We start from the raw sequence: 21,389 nt of genomic DNA on the forward strand, positions 1-21,389 counted from the left end.
CTGTGGCTCAGGTGGCAGAGTGCTAGCCTTGAGCAAAAGGAAGCCAGGGACAGTGCTCAGGCCCTGAGTCCAACCTAGGCAAAAAATAAAATACAACTGCTGAGTTTTGTGTTTCCCCCTTCAGTCCTGGAGCCCTCCCCGGGGTTTGCAGGCTCTCCCCCTCCTCAGTGACGCCTGCAAGCCTTGTCCCCTCCTCTGAGGACACAGTACTGCCGGCTTCGTGCACACTGGCCTCACGCTCTGATGCCGCTTCTCCCTGCTGAGTAGCCGAGAGCCAGGGCATTCATCGCTGCAGAGGCATCCCCAGCCCGTCACCCCTCCTCAGGGGATCCCCAGCCCGTCACCCCTCCTCAGGGGATCCCCAGCCCGTCACCTCTCCTCAGGGGATCCCCAGCCCGTCACCCCTCCTCAGGGGATCCCCAGCCCGTCACCCCTCCTCAGGGGATCCCCAGCCCGTCACCCCTCCTCAGGATCCCCAGCCCGTCACCCCTCCTCAGGGGATCCCCAGCCCGTCACCCCTCCTCAGGGGATCCCCAGCCCGTCACCCCTCCTCAGGGCATCCCCAGCCTGTCACCCCTCCTCAGGGGATCCCCAGCCCGTCACCCCTCCTCAGGGGATCCCCAGCCCGACACCTCTCCTCGGGATCCCCAGCCCGTCACCCCTCCTCAGGATCCCCAGCCCGTCACCCCTCCTCAGGGGATCCCCAGCCCGACACCTCTCCTCGGGATCCCCAGCCCGTCACCTCTCCTCGGGTCTTCAACAACACCTCTGCCCTGCCCTGGCCTGAAGCCATGCTTTCCTAAGCACGCCCGGACGGGCTCTTTGCGTCCAGAGCCATGCTACTTCTCGCCCTGGGCCACCTGACAGGCGGCTAGAGATGCAGCTCGGTGGTAAGAGCTCAGCCCAGCACTCCTCCAAAGAGGCGAGAGACACCCTTGCCCTTTGCCTGCCCCTCCTATCCAGTACTGGGGATTCTTCCTGCGGCCTTGCACACGCGCGCCGAGCTCCGCCCGCGGCCCCCTTGCCTTCCTTCAGCTGAGCTCATCGCATCCGGGCATGCGCCCCAGCGCTCGGCCTCCGGCGGGGGGAGGCCTGCAGGCACAAGCCGTCAACCTCCGGCTTCACCCACATCCAGTTCACTGGTGGGGACCCTTCCACGGCTAGCCTGCAACCACGAGCCCTCGCGCCTAGGCATATTTCAACGCCTTCTGAGTCCCTTCGTGATTGTGTCTGTTTTTACGGCACTAGCGATCAAGTTGCAGAGCCTCAGGCGCACTTGGCTGGCATAGCCTCCAACCCCTTTCCTTTGAAAGTATTGCTCCCACGCAGGGGCGGGAGGGGAAAGGTAACAGCCCGGAGGCAAGCATACACTAGGTGCTGGGTTTCATCCCCTATACTGCTTGAAAAAACAAAACGTAAATAATAAAGTAAAAATATTGTGTCACCTGCAGTATTAAGAATATTACAACTTAAGCCAGGTGCCTGTGGCTCACACCTGTAATCCTAGCTACTTAGGAGGCTGAGATCTGAGGACCTCGGTTCAAAGCCAGCCTGGACAGGAAAGTCCATGAGACTCTTATCTCCAATTAACCAACAGAAAACCAGAGGTAGAGCTGTGGCTCAAGTGGTAGAGCACTAGCCTTGAGCTGAAGAGCTCACAGACAGTGCCCAGGCCCAGAGTTCAAGCCCCACGACCAAGACAGAAGTGTACTCTTTACCTGAAGTAGCCTCTCTTGAACATCACCTTTATAGTAATAATAAAAAGCTTTAAGGAGTATTACAACTGAGGTGACAAGCTTGATAAGAAACGTACTCACTGCCTTATGAAGCTGTAACCCCTCTGTACATTACTCTGATGATAAACATTTTAGAAAGAATATTACAACTTAATACAAGACCCAACTACATAAACTGCAGATATCCACTAATAGTAATATATATGTACATACACACACACACACACACACACACACACACACACACACACACACATACATACATCAATCAAAAACAACTGAAACCTTAAAAGGCTTTGAAATAGGGCTGGGAATATGGCCTAGTGGTCGAGTGCTTGCCTAACATGCATGAAACCCTGGGTTCGATTCCTCAGCACCACAGATAAAGAAAACGCCGGAAGTGGCGCTGTGGCTCAAGTGGCAGAGTGCTAGCCTTGAGCAAAAAGAAGCCAGGGACAGTGCTCAGGCCCTGAGTTCAAGCCCCAGGACTGGCAAAAAAAAAAAAGAAAAAAAAGCTTTGAAATAAAACCTAGAAAAACAACAAAATAACATTCCTAGTTAGAAGATCTGAAGGGTTTAAGTGAATTGTGAAGTACTGGGTGGTAAGACAGAATGAAGAGGCAGAAATCAGAATCTTAGGGACTTCAGGGCTTTGGGGTTTTGTTTATTTTCTGGCTGGGTAGAGGACGCTGCGGTGTAGCCCGGGAGTGCTGGGCTCAGAGGCACGCGCCACCCTTCCTGGCCCTGACAACATCGTGAGGGAAGACGTCAGCTGACGAGAGTATAAAGTTAACGAAAACCTCACCGTGTGCATGTGTAACATCGTGTGGTCCACTAAAGATGGCACCGGCTACAAATCACATGCAGAAAGCAATCGTCTTCCGGTTCTGAAGTGGCTGTTTTCCCATGGAGGGCAACACTCAAGTGGGCGCTGGCTCGAGCGCGGGCACAGGGTGGCACGGCTGGCGTGTGCACGCCAGGGCGGAGCGCAGCGGACGTCAGGCGGAGCTGCAGTCTTTGTCCTTTCTTTCCTGGCAGCTCGGCTCCTTCTCCTCCACGATGAGCACAGTGTCCCCGGTCAATCCCAGGTCGGCCAGCGAGCCGCCCGCCTCCACCGGCAGCGGCTTCCGGGGGAAGGCCGTGGAGAGGCTGTAGACAGACGGGTGGAAGCCAACTGTCCTCATCCAATCAAACAGGACCTAGAAGGGAAGAAGCTGCCGCCTGTAAATGCCGTACACACGCACGCTCCTCGACATCACTGACCGTGACACCTTACAGTTGTGTCCCCGTGAAACCATGTCCCAAGAATCAATGGAAAATGACTCCCACGCCTTCCGAACTTTCTAGAGTTTAAAGGAGAATAGCAATGTCACTAGCTCCTTTTACTCCAGAGACAGTGTCGGGGTCGTTTGTATCTGACAGCAGAAGCGTTCCATCCCTGCGAGAGCCTCCTCCACGCACAGGGAGGGGAGAAAGTATTCAGTACGTAGATTGAGAGTCAAAGGGTAGCAATTTGGGAAAAAGTTATTTAGATCAAAGTCTGAAACAATGCAACACGCTAGCTAACGTCACTCAGGAGGGCTGGCAGCATGGCTTCGCGGTAGACAGCCTATTGAGCAAGTACAAAACTGAGTGTGAGCCCCCCAAGGACCACCCCCCCAAAATAAAACCATTTACAAACTGTCCTAAGACGCATGCCCATACCCAAGATCCCCTCAGAACAGCCTGGCTTTCCATGAACCAGTCCTATAGTTTTATGACATTTTCTGATAGAGAGACTGTCATATCTGCAAGGCTCTGGGTTCGAGCCCCAGCATCAAGATAGCAACGCAGAGAAGTCAAGCATAGCAGTGAGAACGTGTAGCCCCAACGGCCTGGGGCAGAATGCTAGAAACTCAGGACCAGCACACAGCAAGCCTGTCCACTCCTGTGACCATCAACTTTTCCACTTCCTACTGGGGGGAAAAAGGTGCAAGGGGTGTCAGTGACGCATGCCAAACGCATCATCTCAGCCCCGCTGCGAAACAAACAACAAAGCAAGAGCCAGCTTGAGATGCTTTCCAAACACAATAAGCGCGCGGGCCCGGGCGTAGCCCCGCAGTGCGGGACCTGCCTCAAGAGCACAAGGAAATGAAAGCTACTCGGAGCCCTCGGGCAGGATCTCAGGTCAAGGCCAGCCTGGACCAGGGCACCACGGGCTCACATGTACAATCCTAGCTACTCAAAGGCTGAGACCTGAGGACTGAGGTCAGAGAAGTCCTGTAAGCCCTCACCTCCCATTGGCAAGCAAGAATCGGGAAGTGGAGGTGTGGCTCAGGTGAACAAGTGAACAGTGCCAGCCAGGGAGGGAAAACGCAGAGCGAGAGCACAAGACCCAAAGTTCAAGCCCCAGTACTACTGGCCCCCCTCCCCCCAAAAAAAGAAAAGGAAGAAAAGGCCAGCTTTGGAAAAAAAAGAACAAAGGTTCCACTATCAGAATAACCAGAGAAAAGTAGGGCTGGAGATACGGCTCAAGTGGTAGAGCAGCAGCCTAGTAAGCAAAGTGTAAAGCCCCGAGTTCAAACCCCAATACCACCACAAAAGCAAAGTATACGACAGAATATTCCAGAGGAATGTCATAGGGGTTCAAGTACAAGAAACCCCTGATTTCACCTACTAGTCACCATCCAAGAACGACTCATATTTTAGGTGATAAGCGTTTATCTGTCCTAAGTTTTGTTTTGAATTTTGCGATTTGTTTTGGCTGTGCTTGGACGTGAGCTCAGGGCCTCGCACGGGCTGAGTGTCAGCTCCACTGAGAGAGACATCCCAGCTAGGCCAGAAACCGGAAAGGTCTGCAACCAACCCAGTCTTGTTTCCATAGAATGAATTCTCCTAAATGGGAGGGGGGTTCAAAGCATCTTTCCTGCGCTCATCTCCCTCTCTCTTCCTCTCTGTGTCTGCCTAGCTGTCTCTCTCATGCACTGGGGGCTTAGACTCAGGGCCTCAAGATCTCAGGCTTGGTCCACTCATACAGTGGGCCATGCCTCTACCTTTTTGCTCAGTCTCTCAGATCTGCCAGCCTGGGTTGACTTAGAACCTCGTCCTCAGATCTCAGCCTCCTGAGTACCTTGGATCCCAGGCGTGAGCCACTGGGGCCTGCCTGCCTGCCTGCTTTTTCTTATTTGATTGACACAGGCCTTCCTGTGAGGCCCAGACTAACTTCAAACTTCTCATCTCCCTGTGTCAGCCTGTCCAGTGCTGGGAGTGTCATACGTGCCACCAGGCCCAGCTCTTAAAAGACAAGTTGTCTGTGTGTGTGCAGGGTCTCATTTTGTGCCAGGCTGGCCTGGCTGCTCTGGCTTCCCCTGGGCACTAGGATTGGAAGGGTGCGCCCCTGCCCCAAGCCACAGTATTTCTCCCACAGCTCGGGCACCTAGTCATTGACTACAATAGTCTTGTGAACTTTTTTGCCTGGTCTGGCCTCAAACCATAGCCCCCCAAATCTCCTCCCAACTACCCAGGAGTACAGGTTTGAGCCTGGCTCCTACAAGTACTTGTAACTCATATATAATTATGTTTAAATGTATTTAGAAATGAAAATAAGAAAACTATCTGTAATTGGCTTTTGGCATCACACTTTTTTCCCTACTTTTCTGTTTTCCAAGTTATTTATATATTTATTTATTTTGCCAGTCCTGGGGCTTGAGCTCAGGGCCTGAGCACTGTCCCTGGCTTCTTTTTGCTCAAGGCTAGCACTCTGCCACTTGAGCCACAGCGCCACTTCCGGCCTTTTCTGTGTATGTGGTGCTGGGGAATCGAACCCAGGGCTTCCTGTATACGAGGCAATTTCCACGTTATTTCTAACCATTATTTTGTTTACAAATAAAAAAAGATCTCCCAGTAAGGCCCAAGGAAATAAGCCCTAAAAACTGCTCTGAAGCTGGGTGCCGGTAGCTCACACCTGGAATCATAGCTACACGGGAGTCTGAGATCTGAGGCTTGTGGTTCAAAGCCAGCCTAGGGCAGGAAAGTCTGTGAGACTCTTATCTCCGATCAACTTCTCAGAAAACGCCAGAAGTGGCTCTGTGTCTCAAATGGCAGTGGATCAACGAGCGAGAGCTCAGTAGTCTAGTGCTTACCTAGCAAGTGCAAGCCCTGGAGCCCATCCTCAGCTCCAAAAAAACAGGGAGGCTGTCCAATACGCCTTCTCATCCACGGCAAAAAAACCACCTACAGTGTCTGTAACGATACCTCTCCCATAGACCTCCTCACCTACCTGCGAACTCCAAGACTTCAAGAACCTTCTCCTCAAGACGCTCCCACTTGGACGTCGGACAGCAATGGTTATTACCTGAGGAGTAAGAATGTTCACGTAAGCCAGGTGCCAGTAGCCAACACTTGTCATCCTAGCGACTCAGGAGATGGAAGATGGGAGGCTCCCAGTCTGAGGCTAGCCCACGAAGAAAGGAAGAGCCCATCTCAACCCAGAGCTGGGTGCAGTGGCACCTGCCTGCTGTGTGGGAGGCTTAGAGTGCCCTGTTCACATCTCTACTAATGTGCTATAATAGGGGCTGGGAATATGGCCTAGTGGTAAAGTGCTCGCCTCGCATACATGAAGCCTTGGGTTCAGTTCCTCAGCACCACATATATAGAAAAAGCCAGAAGTGGCGCTGTGGCTCAAGTGGCAGAGTGCTAGCCTTGAGCAAAAAGGAGCCAGGGACAGTGCTCAGGCCCTGAGTCCAAGCCCCACAACTAGCTAAGTAAATAAAGTGCTATAATAGAACTAAGGAATTGGACTGCAGATTCACATCTGAGACTACCTGCCTAGCAAGTACAAGTTCAAACCCCAGTACTACCAAAAATAAATAAGTAAAAAATTTATAACTGTCATACATTAAAAGCAGCCAGGAAAACCGAACAGTGAAATCTGCTGAAATTATTCGGGGATGAAAAAAGAGGAGATGTCTCCATGGAGTAGAACAGTTTCTAAACTTCAAAAAGTGGAAAGTGGTCTGGGATGTGGCCTGGTGGTAGAGTGCTCGCCTAGCATGCATGAAGCCCTGGGTTCGATTCCTCAGCACCACATACACAAAAAAAGCCGGAAGTGGCGCTGTGGCTCAAGTGGTAGAGTGCTAGCCTTGAGCAAAAAGAAGCCAAGGACAGTGCTCAGGCCCTGAGTTCAAGGCCCAGGACTGGCCAAAAAAAAAAAATGGGAAGTGGCAGGTGCCAGCGGTTCACATCCGTAATCCTAGTCAGGAGGCTGTGATGCGAAGATTGCCATTTGAAGCCAGCCCGGGCAAGAAAGTCCATGAGACTCCTATGTCCAGGAAACCACCAAAAAGCTGGAAATGGAGTGTGGCTCAAGTGGTAGAACACCAGCCTTGAGCAGAAAAGGCTACAGAACAGCACTTGGGCCCTGGGTTCTTTCTGGACACCCTGTCCGAGTGACTTCAGGGATTGAGGCGAAGCTGGCAAGGGCAGTAAGGCAGCATGGAGGACAAGAAAGCTCCAAGCCGGGCGCCGGGAGCTCACGCCTGCAATCCTAGCTATCCGAGAGACTCAGAGCTGACGACTGCAGCTGGAAGCTTCCAGCCGGGGCAGGGAAGCATGAGACTTACCTCCAGTCATCAAAAAGCTGCAAGGCGGGCTGGGGATATAGCCTAGTGGCAAGAGTGCCTGCCTCGGATACACGAGGCCCTAGGTTCGATTTGCAGCACCACATATACAGAAAACGGCCAGAAGCGGCGCTGTGGCTCAAGTGGCAGAGTGCTAGCCTTGAGCGGGAAGAAGCCAGGGACAGTGCTCAGGCCCTGAGTCCAAGGCCCAGGACTGGCAAAAAAAAAAAAAAAAAAGCTGCAAGGAGTACTGTGGCTCAAGGTGTAGATGGCTAGCTTTGAGCACAACAGCTCAAGGGCGGCACCGAGGCCCTGAGTTCAAGCCCCAGGTCGAGCAGTCAAACGAAAAGCACTAGGAAGAGCAGCCCACCAGAACAGCAGCTAGCAGCTGCAGACCTCCGCCTCTTTAGGGGGAGACCTCCATGCTGGAGCCGTCTGTTTGTGTTGATTGTTCTAGGAAATAGTGTGTTTGCAACCTGAAGTTCCAGAAAAGCCTGTATGTGCCTCTCTCCCTGCGTAGGCAGTGGGTGGCTCTAACCCGCAACCCAGCAGACAGCAGGCTTCCAAACTCAGGCTACCTTTTCTCTCCAAGACCACGGTCAGGTAAGACATGCCTATTTGATATTAAAACAGGGAATACATTTCTTTTTTTTTTTTTTTTTTTTTTTTTTTTTGGCCAGTCCTGGGCCTTGGACTCAGGGCCTGAGCACTGTCCCTGGCTTCTTCCCGCTCAAGGCTAGCACTCTGCCACTTGAGCCACAGCGCCGCTTCTGGCCGTTTTCTGTATATGTGGTGCTGGGGAATCGAACCTAGGGCCTCATGTATCCGAGGCAGGCACTCTTGCCACTAGGCTATATCCCCAGCCCCAATACATTTCATTTTTAAAGAAAAAAAATAAGCTTACTTCTTCATCTGTTTCATCGGGTTCTTCAGGCAAATTAAGAACCTAAGGAAATATGAGTAGTGAGAGAAATGTAAATTTTTTAAAGGCATAGTAACTGCAGTGAAAAGAATCCCTTTCAATATAGTTGGGATGTAGCTAAGCTTAATAAAATTTTTACTTTCAGTATACACCTGTAAAAAGGTTGTGATAAAAATGAGCAGTCAACACGGGGGTAGCTCCGTGGTAAACATCCTGCCTGGCTTGCACAGGTCCCGGGGTTCAATCCTCAGTACTGAGAATAGGTAAGTAAATGAGGGCACATTAATAAGCAACTCTGTGCTAACAATAAATTATAACAATAGTATCCGAGACGACAGCTACCAATCTATACACATATAAAGGTTTACGCCTGCAATCCTAGCTTCTCAGGAGGCTGAAATCATGGTCCAAAGCCAGCCCAGGCAGGAAAGCCTGTGAGATTCTTATCTCTACTTAACCCCCAGAAAACTGGAAGTGGTGCCGTGGCTCAAGTGGTTGAGCACTAGCCTTGAGCTGAAGAGCCCAGGCCCAGAGTTCAAGCCCCCTGGGGTGGGGGATGGGAGGAGACGCGGATTTCTGCTTGCCATTGGGGCCTACACCAAGGTTATCTCTTTATGGATACACAAATATTCCAAAATCTCAAATACTCTGGTCCCAAGAGTTTCAGATTAGAGATAATGAACCCACAGCAGTTCTTAGCCACTCACAAAACAAGCCATGATGTCTTAAGTTACCTAACAGGAATATTCTCCTTAGGAGATGTTATTTATCATTTTTCCATATCTTCTAAGCTTATTATAATGTATAGCTTTCCTCTAAACCTGGTTCAGAATGTTAACATTAAGTAGGCCCAGCAGACTGTAACGAAGCTGCCCTCTCAGTGAGGCCGGCGGTCACCTCGGTCCCGGCGTGCCCACGGGGAGGGGAGCCACGGGCCGGCATCGGCCAGGGCCTCTCAGCCGGCGGCGAGACTGCAGTGGCGAGCTTAGCCAAGTTCCTTCTCTTCGCAGCTTCTCTGTTTGAGGTTTCGGAAGATGTGTGACTCGCATTTCCTAACACCAGATCTTCATCACCCTGCTCAAAAACAAGAGGAAAGTTCTGAAGACACACTTTCTGTCAACTTTATTCTCTTCACAATGGTTAAACCATTATCAAAACACAGTGCTTATCCAGGCCATGAGTTCAAGCCCTAGGACCAACAAAATTAGACAAAGAGTTAAAGGTGAACCAATTCATCAGCAATACTTACAAGACAATATGTTGTAAACCAACTGTACTACTGGGGGAGGGGGGGGACTGGGGAGGAGGAGGGGAGGTGGGAGAAAAATGAGGGAGAGGATAAAAAGTTTGACAAGAAACATACTCATTGGGGTTGGGGATACAGCCTAGTGGCAAGAGTGCCTGCCTCGGATACACGAGGCCCTAGGTTCGATTCCCCAGCACCACATATACAGAAAACGGCCAGAAGCGGCGCTGTGGCTCAAGTGGCAGAGTGCTAGCCTTGAGCGGGAAGAAGCCAGGGACAGTGCTCAGGCCCTGAGTCCAAGGCCCAGGACTGGCAAAAAAAAAAAAAAAAAAAAAATATGTACTCACTATCTTATGTATGTAACTGTAATTTTCTGTATATCACCTTGACAATAAAAATTTTGAAATGAAATTAAAACAAAAACAAAAAACACAGTGCTTAATGGGGGGCTGGGAATATGGCCTAGTGGTAGAGCGCTCGCCTCGTATACATGAAACCCTGGGTTCAAGTCCCCAGCACCACATATACAGAAAAAGCCAGAGGTGGCGCTGTGGCTCAAGTGGCAGAGTGCTAGCCTTGAGCAAAAGGAAGCCAGGGACAATGCCCAGGCCCTGAGTCCAAGCCCCAGGACTGGCAAAAACAAACAAACAAACAAACCAACAACAATAAAAAAACCAAAGCCTCACAGACTTTGCTACCCAGGCTGACTTTAAACTGCAATCCTCAGATCTCAGCCTCCTGCGTAGCTAGGATGACAGGCGAGAGCCACTGGCACCTAGCCCCCTTCCTTTGTTCAGTGCCAGTGGCTCTCGCATGTCATCCTAGCTACGCAGGAGGCTGAGATCTGAGGATCAATCACAGTCCCAATTCAGCCCAGGCAGGAATGTCTGTGACTCTTATCTCCAATTAACCACCAGAAAACCAGAAGCTGCACTTTGGCTCAAAGTGGTAGAGCACTAGCCTTAAGTGAAAAGGCTCAAGGACAGCTCCCAGGCCTTGAGTTAAAGCCCTATGACCAACAAAAATGAAGGTAAAAATAGAACAGTAGAAGGAACATGAGGAATGGAAATTAAGGGGAGTTCAAGACCAACTTGAGCTACATAATGAGACCTTGTCTCAAAAAAGGAAAGTATGATGGATCCCAGTTATGGGGGGCTGGAACAAGATTACTTCGGCCCAGGCAGCATATACTTTATACTGCCATCTTTTACTTTTATTACCTACCCTTGATTATTTTGACATTATTTGCCATTATGAAAAGAAGACTCTTAAGCATCCCATAGTACCCTTTGTTGGATCATTTTCTTTTCAAGGTGACAAAATGTACAGTATAAAAAGGAAGCAAAAAACAAAACAACCGAGCGTCTTTGGAATATAAATGACCATTACAGAAAATCTGTAACCAGCTACTTTAAGACCTAGTGTCTTGGCCGACGCTGGTGGCTCATACCTGTAATCCTACGGGATGCGATGTGACGATAAGCCACCACCAGGCTGGTTCCAAACCAGCCTGCGCAGAAAAACCCAAGAAACTCTTATCTCTAATAGAAACAACAACAAACCAACCCCAGAAACAGAGGCATGGCTCAAGTGGTAGAATGCCAGCCTTGAGCGAAAAGTCCAAATGAGAATGCAAGGCCATGAGTTCAAGCTGCAGTACAGACACCAAATAGTCTTTATGGATATGCTTTTACTCTGTAAGAACACTTAAAAGTGTAAACTTCCATTAGCAAATAACAAAATTTGTAATCAAGGCTGAAGAGAAAAAAAAAATCCCCGCCGACAAAAACGGAGACAAGCCGGGGCGCTGGTGGCTCATCAAGATAATCCTAGCGACTCAGGAGGCTGAGATCTGAGGATGGCAGCTGGAAGCCAGCCCGGGCAGCAGAGCCCATGAGACTGTTCCCAATTAATCACAGAGAAAGAAAAGCTGGAGGTGGCGCTGTGGCTCAAATGGTGGCATGCTAGACTTGAGCTAAAGGAGCTGGCGCCCAGGCCCCCAGAGTTCAAGCCCCAACCCCAGCAAAAACAAAAAACAGACAAACACCATGAACATAACGTGAATTGTAGATCTTACTTGCGGGAAAGTAAAAACTTCCCCCAAACAGTGATTCACTCAGCAGCTCTCTGAGGGATAGCTCTACGGTAAAGCTTTCCCATCTAAGATACATGCTCTTTAGAAATCAAGAGTTAAAAACTTTACAAACACAATACGCCGAGGGGCTGGGGATATAGCCTAGTGGCAAGAGTGCCTGCCTCGGATACACGAGGCCCTAGGTTCGATTCCCCAGCACCACATATACAGAAAACGGCCAGAAGCGGCGCTGTGGCTCAAGTGGCAGAGTGCTAGCCTTGAGCGGGAAGAAGCCAGGGACAGTGCTCAGGCCCTGAGTCCAAGGCCCAGGACTGGCAAAAAAAAAAAAAAAACACAATACGCCGAGTACAATGAACACTCCTAGTGTGGTGGTAGCAGCAGCTCACACCAGCAATCCCAGCCACGCAGGAGGCTGAGACCCGAGCACCTCCGTTCAGAGCCAGCCCAGGGAGCCAAGTCCTCAAGACTGGGGCGGGAAGACTGGCTCAGCGCCATATCACCAGCCAGAAACAAAAAAGCCTAGAGCGGAGGGTTCTGAGTTCAAGCCTTGATTACACACAAAAAAAGACTGCTACAGCAAAGACTAGTCTCACTGCTTGAATTTTATAAAACTTGGTGTATGTGTGCATATGAAACATAAATAGGATTCAAAATATAAAAGGACAGTATTTTCTAACCCCAAGTTTGTGACCACTGGTTAGCTTCCAGGTTTCACCCGTGATTTGATAAAAGCGTTCTTCCATTTTTTTCAATTTCATTTCTTGCTGAGGTTTTAAAACATTCTCTATGTATCTGGTGGCCTGTTCAAGAAAAAAAAAAAGTGCTGTTATCATACATTAATGTTCCTAAAAATGCACATTGTCTACAAATTGTTTATAAATAAGAACCTGATTAGAAACTGTTCTCACAGGTTACATTCTGTCAAAAAAGAGCGTCCTGGAGCTGAGGATGCGGCTTAGTGGCAGAGCGCTTGCCTAGCTAGCATGCACGAAGCCCTGGGTTCGATTCCTCAGTATCACACACACAGAAAAAGCCGGAAGTGGTGCTGTGGCTCAAGAGGTAGAGCGCAAGGTTTGAGCTGAAGAGCTCAGGGACAGCACCCAGGCCCCTGAGTTCAAGCCTCAGGACTGGCAAAAAAAAATAAATAAAACAGAGCATCCTTCATTTCTGTATCTTTCTAAACATTTGCATTTGTATAGAATGCAAATAAAGACAAGTGTTCTTTACTTATGGCTCTATAAGTCTATCCGTAGCGATGTGCAGATATACTTACTCATGTCTATGTTCTTGTGTACACACATGCGCACACGTGCACACACACATATATTTTAGGTCTGCTACCAGGACTCAAACTTGGTACCTGCCACTTCCACTCATTGGCTAGCGCGCTCTACCAGCTGAGCCATGTCTCCAACCCCTCTCTGTAATCTTTAGTTGCAACAAAAACATTCTAGGAAGTGGCAGAGTGCTAGCCTTGAGCGGGAAGAAGCCAGGGACAGTGCTCAGGCCCTGAGTCCAAGGCCCAGGACTGGCCAAAAAAAAAAAAAAACATTCTAGGCAAGGCCGGCAGCAGTGGCTCACGCTTGTAATCCTAGCTCCTTGGGAGGATGAAATCGGGAGGACTGCAGCGCCAGGCCAGCCTGGGCAAAAGAGAGTCCGTGAGACCCCGTCTCAGTCCACAGCTGAGCACGGTGGCATGCTTGTCACTCAACGGTGTGCCGGGCTGAGGTTGGGAGAATCGCGGTTCCGGGCTGGTTTAGGCGGAAGAGACCGCACACCTCCATCTCGATCAACTCCATCTCCATCAAGCCCAAGCCCAGGGAGGAGTGAACGGGTACATCAGCTCAAACAAGGCCGTAAATGGAGGAGGCTACCCACACCAAGGCCTAACTCCTGTGGACATTTAAAATGCTATTCACCAGTCCAGGGCCCAGCAAAGGGACGGAGGCTCCAGGGCCCTGAAGCCCAGGGGACTCATTTCACAGGCCGGGGGGCGGCTGCCGAGAGCAAAGGCAAACCAACCCAGCGGTGCCTCGGGCGGGAGGGCTGGAGGAGAAGCTCGGGGGGCAGGCCGAGGGGCGACTGTCCTCCGTGAGGCTGGAGAGTCCGGGGAAGCATCTGGATGCCAGGCAGGCAGCGGCCGCTGAGAGGCGGGCGGGAGCGGGGGCCCTGGAGGAGGAGGCACGGGAAAGACCCCAGAGCAGCCAAGGCCCCCGCGGGCTCCTCGGGCGGATGGGTGGAGGAACCGGGGCCCTGGCTGCTCCGAGGAGGGGGGCTGAGCAGCGGCCCGGCCCCCAGGAAGGGGAAACTGTCCCCCCAGGAGGAGCCGGTCGGCGGCGGCCAAAGCAGGACCAAGGAAAAGAACAGGCTGGAGGGAGCATCCCGGGACCGGAATGGACATTATTACCTGGGGAGGACAGGCCCCAAGGTCACCTTTCTCATCCTGTGTCCGAAATCCCAGTAAAGACCAATTCAAAAGGAAATACTGCTGGGGCTGGGAATGTGGCCTAGTGGTAGAGTGCTTACCTCCTATACATGAAGCCCTGGGTTCGATTCCCCAGCACCACATATATAGAAAATGGCCAGAAGTGGCGCTGTGGCTCAAGTGGCAGAGTGCTAGCCTTGAGCAAAAAGAAGCCAGGGACAGTCTAAGCCCCAGGACTGGCCAAAAAAAAAATATATATATATGTATATATACATATACACACTAACACACACACACACACACACACACACACACACACACACACACACTATTTACCAAAACAAATGCCAGGAAATGGGAACATGGCTTTGTTGTTGCTGCTGGTGGTGCTGTTTATTTTTGCTTTTGGGTTTCTTGGCTTTTTAAGGTGGAGGGTCAAAGAAAGGGAGGGAGGAGGGACAAACAAATACCATCCTAGTACTCAATATACACTATGCGGAAAATGAACTATGGAACCTGTGGGCGGGGATGGGAGGGGGGAACTAGAGGAAAGCTACGGAAGGTCGACATTGTCCAAAAAAGAAATGTACTCATTACCTGACTTATGAAGTGGTAACCCATCTCTACAACACCTTAACAATAAAAAGCCAGGCTCATGCCTGGAATACTAACTATACAGAAGGGTGAGATCTGGGGATCAAAGTTCAAAGCTAGCCCAGGCAGGAAAGTCTGTGAGACTTATCTCCAATTACCCACCAAAAAGCTGGATATGGAACTATGGCTCAAGTGGTAGAGTGCTAGCCTTGAGCAAAAAAGCTCAGAGACAGTGCTCAGGCCCTCAGTTCAAGCCCCAGGATTGGCATAAAATAATAATGATAGCTGTATTATTTTTATATATAATATGCCATATATAATATTGAAATGTATATAAAATATATTACATGTATATATAATAACCACTATATAAAAGAGCTAGAGGCAAGGCTCAGCAGTAGAGCACCTGCCTAGTGAAGCTCTGAGTTCAAACTCCAACACCACTCCACTCCCACCAAAAAAAAGACAGACCTTCCTAAGATCTAGAATACAGAGATTGGGATCTAGCTCAGTGGAACAGCACTTGCCTAAAAAGTGCAAAAAAAACTACACAAGCTGAAAAGACAAAAAAGGCAGTGAGCTAGGATACAAAGTAGGCAGAACATGGTCCCTTCCAGGACTGAAAGGCCTGGGTGGCTTGCTTAAGGCGTGCTTTCTTGTGTTACTGCGTCCTACAGCAAGAACTTATTTGGAAAAGTATTGATTACACAGAACAGTAATGGCAAAATATATGGAAGATCAAAAAGCCAGGAGCAGGTGAAAGAAGGGAGGAAGGGTAAGCGAATGCAGTCATTATATTCAATGTACACTGAGTAAAAATCAAACTTGGTCACTTGAGGGTAGGAATGGGGGATGTGTGACATTGATCAAGATGCACTGTACTGGGGCTGGGGATATAGCCTAGTGGCAAGAGTGCCTGCCTCGGATACATGAGGCCCTAGGTTCGATTCCCCAGCACCACATATACAGAAAACGGCCAGAAGCGGCGCTGTGGCTCAAGTGGCAGAGTGCTAGCCTTGAGCGGGAAGAAGCCAGGGACAGTGCTCAGGCCCTGAGTCCAAGGCCCCAGGACTGGCCAAAAAAAAAAAAAAAAAAAAAAAAGAATAAAAATGCTGAAAAAAAGAAAGTAGCCTGAGTCCAGAAATTCAAGACCAGCCTGGGTAGCAGTGAGAACTTATGTCCAAAAAGAGGGTCAGGGCCAGGAATGTGGCTTAGTGGTAGAGTGCTTGCCTAGCATGCAAGAAGCTCTGGGTTCAATTCTTCTGTACCACATATACAGAAAAGCCAGAAGTGGCGCTGTGGCTCAAGTGGTAGAGTGCTAGCCTTGAGCACAAAGAGGCTCAGGAACAGTGCTCCGGCCCTGAGTTCAAGCCCCAGGACTGGGGAAAAAAGAGAATTGATTTTGTCATTGATCTTAATATTTAAAAAAAATTTTAATACAAAGAAAGCAACATTTTCCATTTTAAATGCTGTAGACATTTGCATAATCTCTCTATATTTTTAAAAAATATTCTTTACCTTTTCGCCTTGTGCCTCTTGTTGCCTTTTTCTTACAAGTCTTTGTCTTTGCCTTAGTTCTTTCTCTTCTTCTTCCTTCCCTTCTTCTAAGACATGAAAACATAAAAAAAAAAAAGCTTCTAATTACCAAACACCAGAAAGACTAGGGATATTTTCTCTGAAAACAGTCTGCAGAGTTGAACATTTTGGAAGACAAACACCTTTAAAAAACAGATTATAGGCACCTGTGGTTCACACCTGTAATCCTAGCTACCCAGAAGGCTGAGATCTGAGGATCGCGATTCAAAGCCAGCCTGGGCAGGAAATCCATGAGACTCTCATCTCCAATTAATCACAGAAAAAGCCTGAAGTGGTGCTGTGGCTCATGTGAGAGAGTGCTAGCATGAGCAAAGGGAGCTCTGGGACCGGGCCCAGGCCCAGAGTTCAAGCCCCAGGACTGGCACAAGTAAACAGCAGTAAAGCCAAACACCTGTACAATTTAAAGTTAGGGAATCCTCAATGTAGCAACTTAGAAATGACAGTTCCGAAAGCGCACATAGAAGATGCCACCAGGAACAGCAGGAACACTGCAATCCCGACCCTTTCCCACAATGGGGTCTTAGCTCAGAAAGCCACCCCCGCCCCGTCCCTACCCCCTCTCCTCTCCCCCTGCCCCTCGCTGTCCCAGCTGCCTGGCGTGTGGCTCTCACAGAATCAGTCACCACGTGTGTGAGGCGGCACAGGGTGAGTGAGTGCTCAGCAAATATTTCTTGAGGAAAAAAAGTACCTACCAGAAAAATCTGCTCTTTCTTTAAATGCAAGAACCGGCCAATCAAAATAGTCATGACTACATTTGCAGTGACCATTCCTCTTGAATTGACACACCATAAATCAATGGTCAACCGAGCCTTAAAATGCAAGACATTTGAATATAAAAGATGAAAAGGTAGGGCTGGGAATATGGCCTAGTGGCTAGAGTGCTCGCCTCGTATACATGAAGCCCTGGGTTCGATTCCCCAGCACCACATATACAGAAAACGGCCAGAAGTGGCGCTGTGGCTCAAGTGGCAGAGTGCTAGCCTTGAGCAAATAGAAGCCAGGGACAGTGCTCAGGCCCTGAGTCCAAGGCCCACAACTGAAAAAAAAAAAAAAAAGATGAAAAGGTAGCATAAACAATGAACTTACCTCTGAGATAAACTTTAGATGATTTAAATGAGTTAAGCACTGAGGTGGTCACAGAAATAACTAAAGTAAGAAGGGCAAGCAGCAAGAATATCCGGCCACACAGCAAAATGAGATCTTTAATTCCTTAGGAAGGAAAAAAAAATTAAGTTCAAAACATGATTCTCAAGGGGAGAAAATAAGCTTTTTTTAGTAGGTCCTGAGTTCAAGCCCCGCAACTGACCAAAGAAAGTAGGAGTCTAAGGCCTTTCCTGCCTGGGCTGGCTTTGAACTGTGATCTTCAGATCACAGCCTCCTAAGTAGTGAGCCACCAGCACCCACTAAAGAGAATGTTTTGCCTACTGGTCGTAACTAGTAATATATTACTTAAATTACAAAGCATGGAGGGCTGAGAATGTGGCTTCGTGGTAGTGTTTGTCTAGCATGCATGATGCCCTGGGTTCAATTCCTCAGCACCACATACACAAAAAAAGGTGGAAGTGGCGCTGTGTTTCAAGTGGTAAAGTGCTAGCTTTGAGCAAAAAGAAGCCAGGGACAGTGCTCAGGCCCAAGTTCAAGACCCAAAACTGGACCAAAAATTTTTTTTCTAATTAAAAAAGCATGGAAACAGCTAAGTTATATACAATGGTCTATACTCCTATTAACAGCATCTTTCTTTTTACAGGGCTAGGTGTGGAAAATAGGATGTGTTGCACACAGTGTTACACTACAAAACTATATCTCTGTTGTAGGGAGTACAGCTGATTCCATCTTGACAACAGAAACATAGTAGGAAATATTGGGGGGAATAAATTAGGTCAAGATGACCCCAAAATTCTGCTTCTGTAAATGGTTTGCTAACCTTGTTTGTTGCTTGCTGTACCCCCTGCATCAACCTCCTACATCTGTGCTGTGCTTTTACCTTTACAAACCCAACTTGATGACTGCTCGTGGTTGCAGTTTCAGCTCCCAGTCTGTGCTGCGTCCCTGGCCGGTTAGTTCGCTTTTTGCTTCCCCAACAAATCCATCTTTTTGCTTGAGACTATCTCTGAGTGGTGGACTCTTGGAGGGACGGGGAATTCCCTCCCTTGAACCCCGTAACAATCTCCAACCATGAGTTATACAACTTAAGGTTTTTGTCAAATATTGTGCTTTAGGCACTAAAATCCATTATGTTTGTCATTACCAAAAACAGTTTCAGATAATAACTGTAAAATAAGCATTTTCTCAGCCAGTTGCTGGTGGCTCATTCCTAAAGTCCTAGCTAATTAGGAAGCTGAAATCTAGAGGATCGAGGTTCAAGCCCCAGGACTGATAAATAAATAAATAAATAAATAAAACCTGTAAAGAAAAGTTCCATACACCTCAAAATAACCAGCAAAAAGCGGGGCTGGAGGTATGGCTTGTGTGGTAGAGTGCCAGCCCAACAAGCTCTGATGTGAGTACAAACCCCACACCAACAATAACAACAATTTTCCCCTTAGGTATATGGATAATTGCAGTAACTATGTTACAAGTATTTTGATTATCAATAATGTTTAAGTTCTGGATTCTTTTCTTCCAGTAGACAAAGGAAGACTAATCTACATAACTAGAAATCAAGTGGTGTCAAATTTTAGTTCTATTTAAAAGTCATTCCCGGGGCTGGGGATATAGCCTAGCGGCAAGAGTGCCTGCCTCGGATACACGAGGCCCTAGGTTCGATTCCCCAGCACCACATATACAGAAAACGGCCAGAAGCGGCGCTGTGGCTCAAGTGGCAGAGTGCTAGCCTTGAGCAAAAAGAAGCCAGGGACAGTGCTCAGGCCCTGAGTCCAAGGCCCAGGACTGGCAAAAAAATAAATAAATAAAAGTCATTCCCAATGAAATAACAATTGCTTTATTTCTTTTTATTCAGTACTGAGATAAAATCCTGTGCCTCAGCCCGCTAAGTGGACCTCATCACAAAGATATACTCCATCAAATTCCAGATAAAATTATTTATATGTTAAAAAGAGCAACAATTCAATATTTACTGACATTAAAGAACCCAGAGCAACTACTTCAACAAAATAAAAACATTTTAAAAATAATCATAAAAAATAAAGAGGGCTGGAATGTGGCTTAGTGACAGAGTCCTTGCCTAGCATGCATGAAGCCCTGGGTTCGATTCCTCAGCACCACATATATAGAAAAGGCTGGAAGTGGCGCTGTGGCTCAAGTGGTAGAGTGCCAGGCTTGAGCAAAAAGAAGCCAGGGGCAGTGCTCAGGCCCTGAGTCCAAAGTCCAGGACTGGTAAATAAATAAGAGCCCAGGTATAGGTTCCATCAGCAAAAATGTACCTGGTTCAAGCACCAGCCTTGAAGGGGGGGGGGGGAGAGGAATCACCTCAAAAGCCAGGAGCCAGTGGCTTGTCCCTGTCATCCTAGCTACTGGGGAGGTTGAGATCTGAGATCACAGTTCAAAGCCAGCCAGGGAAGTGAGGTCCATGACAATGTCATAGGGACCAAGTCCAAGCGCCAAGTCTAACTAAAGTGATAGGTTCAAACAGTTGCTATGAGGCAGACGGTAACTCCACTGGGTACCTGCGTGTGACCTGGCGTGCTCTGTAAGTGTTGTAACCTCAATGGCCACCAGCGTGTGGCAGGCTTCACCATGTGGTGGGTGTTTGCCTTTAGAACCCGGGCTCCCGGTCCCAGCTCCCCAGTCTGGGCCGTGACCCTGGCAGGTCACTATAAATCCATCTTTTTACTTGAGACCATCTCCGAGTGGTGGAGTCTTGCAGGGATGGGGGACCGCCCCCCCCCCTTGGACCCCATTACATTGTGGTCTCCTCCCTTGTCTGTGGGGGACCCCATTACAACACTCATCCTCAATCAACCACCAGGAAATCCCCAGCGGGGCTGGGGAATCGAGCCTTTCCAAAAGCTAACGGGCCCGGCCCCTGAGTCCACGCCCCAGGGCGGCACGCGCCGGGCCGCGCCTGCTCCCCAGACCTAGGAGCCCAGGCCCGCAGGGCGGGCGGGAGCGCGCGCGGGAACGGACGCTTCCTAGGCGGGAGGGGAGCTTGGCTCCTTTCCTTTCTTTCGTTTCCTTTCCCAGTTAACTTCAGCCGACCAGGCGACATTGAGGGAGGAGACCCAGGCCAGGGCCGGGGCACGCCTCCGCCACGGCCGGGCGGGGAGGGCGGCGCGGCGGACCGGATGTGACGTATAAGGGGGCGGACACCGCCTCCAGGCGGGCCAGTTACCACGGCGGCGGGGCGCGTCTGCGCGGGGCCCTCCGGGGGTGGACCCTGCAGCTTCCACCCCCAGGGCCTGGCCCTTCGGACATCGGTACAGGATACATCACTTCCCACGCCTCGTCTGTGGGTCCCGCCTCATCCTGACTGGGTGGCTCAGTTCATCCTGACTGCGAAGGGCCCGCCCGCCCTTCGGCTAGAACCCGGGGGCGGGGGGTTCCGCCGGCCCCCGGCGCGAGCGCGGTGCAGCCTGGGAGTTGTAGTCCCAGGCTGCACGGCGCCGCGGCGGGAAGCGGGGCATTCTAAACACCACACGGGAGGACATTTCCCGCCGGTGAGCCCCGGGGCGGAGCCGTCACCTCTTACCGAGCTCCGGGATCCCACGCCTGAGCTCCAGACACAAGAGGGGGAGAGCAGCGAGCAGGAAAACGCCAACGACCCCGCGAGAGGCCATGACGGCAGGAATCCCGCGGCGGGCCAAAGTGCCCGCCCCTTCCGGTCGCGCCTTCCCGGAAGTGGAAGTCGGCGAAGGGGGCCTGGTGGCACTTATGACACTCCCAGCTTTCTAGGCACCTGTTTGCCTCCCTCCCTCCCTCCCTTCCACCGACAGAAGACAGCTCCGAAGCTGGGCCCACCTTCCTGCGCCCCACACCCCAAGATGAGACTCGGCGATGATGTTGGTGGTAATGACTTAGCCTTGATACCCTCCTTCGGTAACCTCGTTGCCCTCCCTCTCGCCCTCCCTCCCATGCCCTCACCTCTGGGCTGCCCCGGGCCCACCCCCAACAACATTCCCTGACTCAATTTCCTAACAGTACTCATTTCTCAGCCAGGCCCTGGGGGCTCACGGGCCTGTAATCCCAGCTACGCAGGAGGCTGAGATCTGAGGATCACGT

The 21,389-nt window shown here is 50.0% G+C and overlaps 1 protein-coding gene across 2 annotated transcripts; it reads right to left on the reverse strand.

The window, feature by feature from the left end:
• Positions 1–2,403: 2,403 nt before the first annotated feature.
• Positions 2,404–20,986, reverse strand: Ubxn8 (UBX domain protein 8). 2 transcript variants are annotated; one of them, XM_048330542.1, is made up of 8 exons: positions 20,860–20,986; positions 17,298–17,420; positions 16,134–16,219; positions 12,274–12,396; positions 9,153–9,329; positions 8,238–8,279; positions 5,995–6,069; positions 2,404–2,935 (listed from the first exon to the last, which is right to left on the reverse strand). In XM_048330542.1, the coding sequence occupies exons 1-8, from the start codon at positions 20,945–20,947 to the stop codon at positions 2,735–2,737; spliced, it is 915 nt and encodes a 304-aa protein (XP_048186499.1). In that variant the 5' UTR covers positions 20,948–20,986; the 3' UTR covers positions 2,404–2,734. The 2 variants fall into 2 exon arrangements, with proteins under 2 accessions (XP_048186499.1, XP_048186501.1); XM_048330544.1 differs by having other exon boundaries at positions 2,407–2,935; positions 9,192–9,329.
• Positions 20,987–21,389: the final 403 nt, after the last annotated feature.

The sequence above is a fragment of the Perognathus longimembris genome, chromosome 21 (genome assembly GCF_023159225.1).
Source record: "Perognathus longimembris pacificus isolate PPM17 chromosome 21, ASM2315922v1, whole genome shotgun sequence".
Classification (NCBI taxonomy): Eukaryota; Metazoa; Chordata; class Mammalia; order Rodentia; family Heteromyidae; genus Perognathus; species Perognathus longimembris.

What these genes read in the sequence shown, in the direction of transcription:
- Ubxn8 (XM_048330542.1), bottom strand. Translation starts at nt 20,947, where the DNA reads ATGGCCTCTCGCGGGGTCGTTGGCGTTTTCCTGCTCGCTGCTCTCCCC. An exon ending in AAGAGGCACAAGGCGAAAAG is followed by an intron (nt 12,397 to 16,133) that starts GTAAAGAATATT and finishes TTTCTTGAACAG; the next exon opens with GCCACCAGATACATAGAGAA. An exon ending in CCAGTGGTCACAAACTTGGG is followed by an intron (nt 9,330 to 12,273) that starts GTTAGAAAATAC and finishes GTTTTTGAGCAG; the next exon opens with GGTGATGAAGATCTGGTGTT.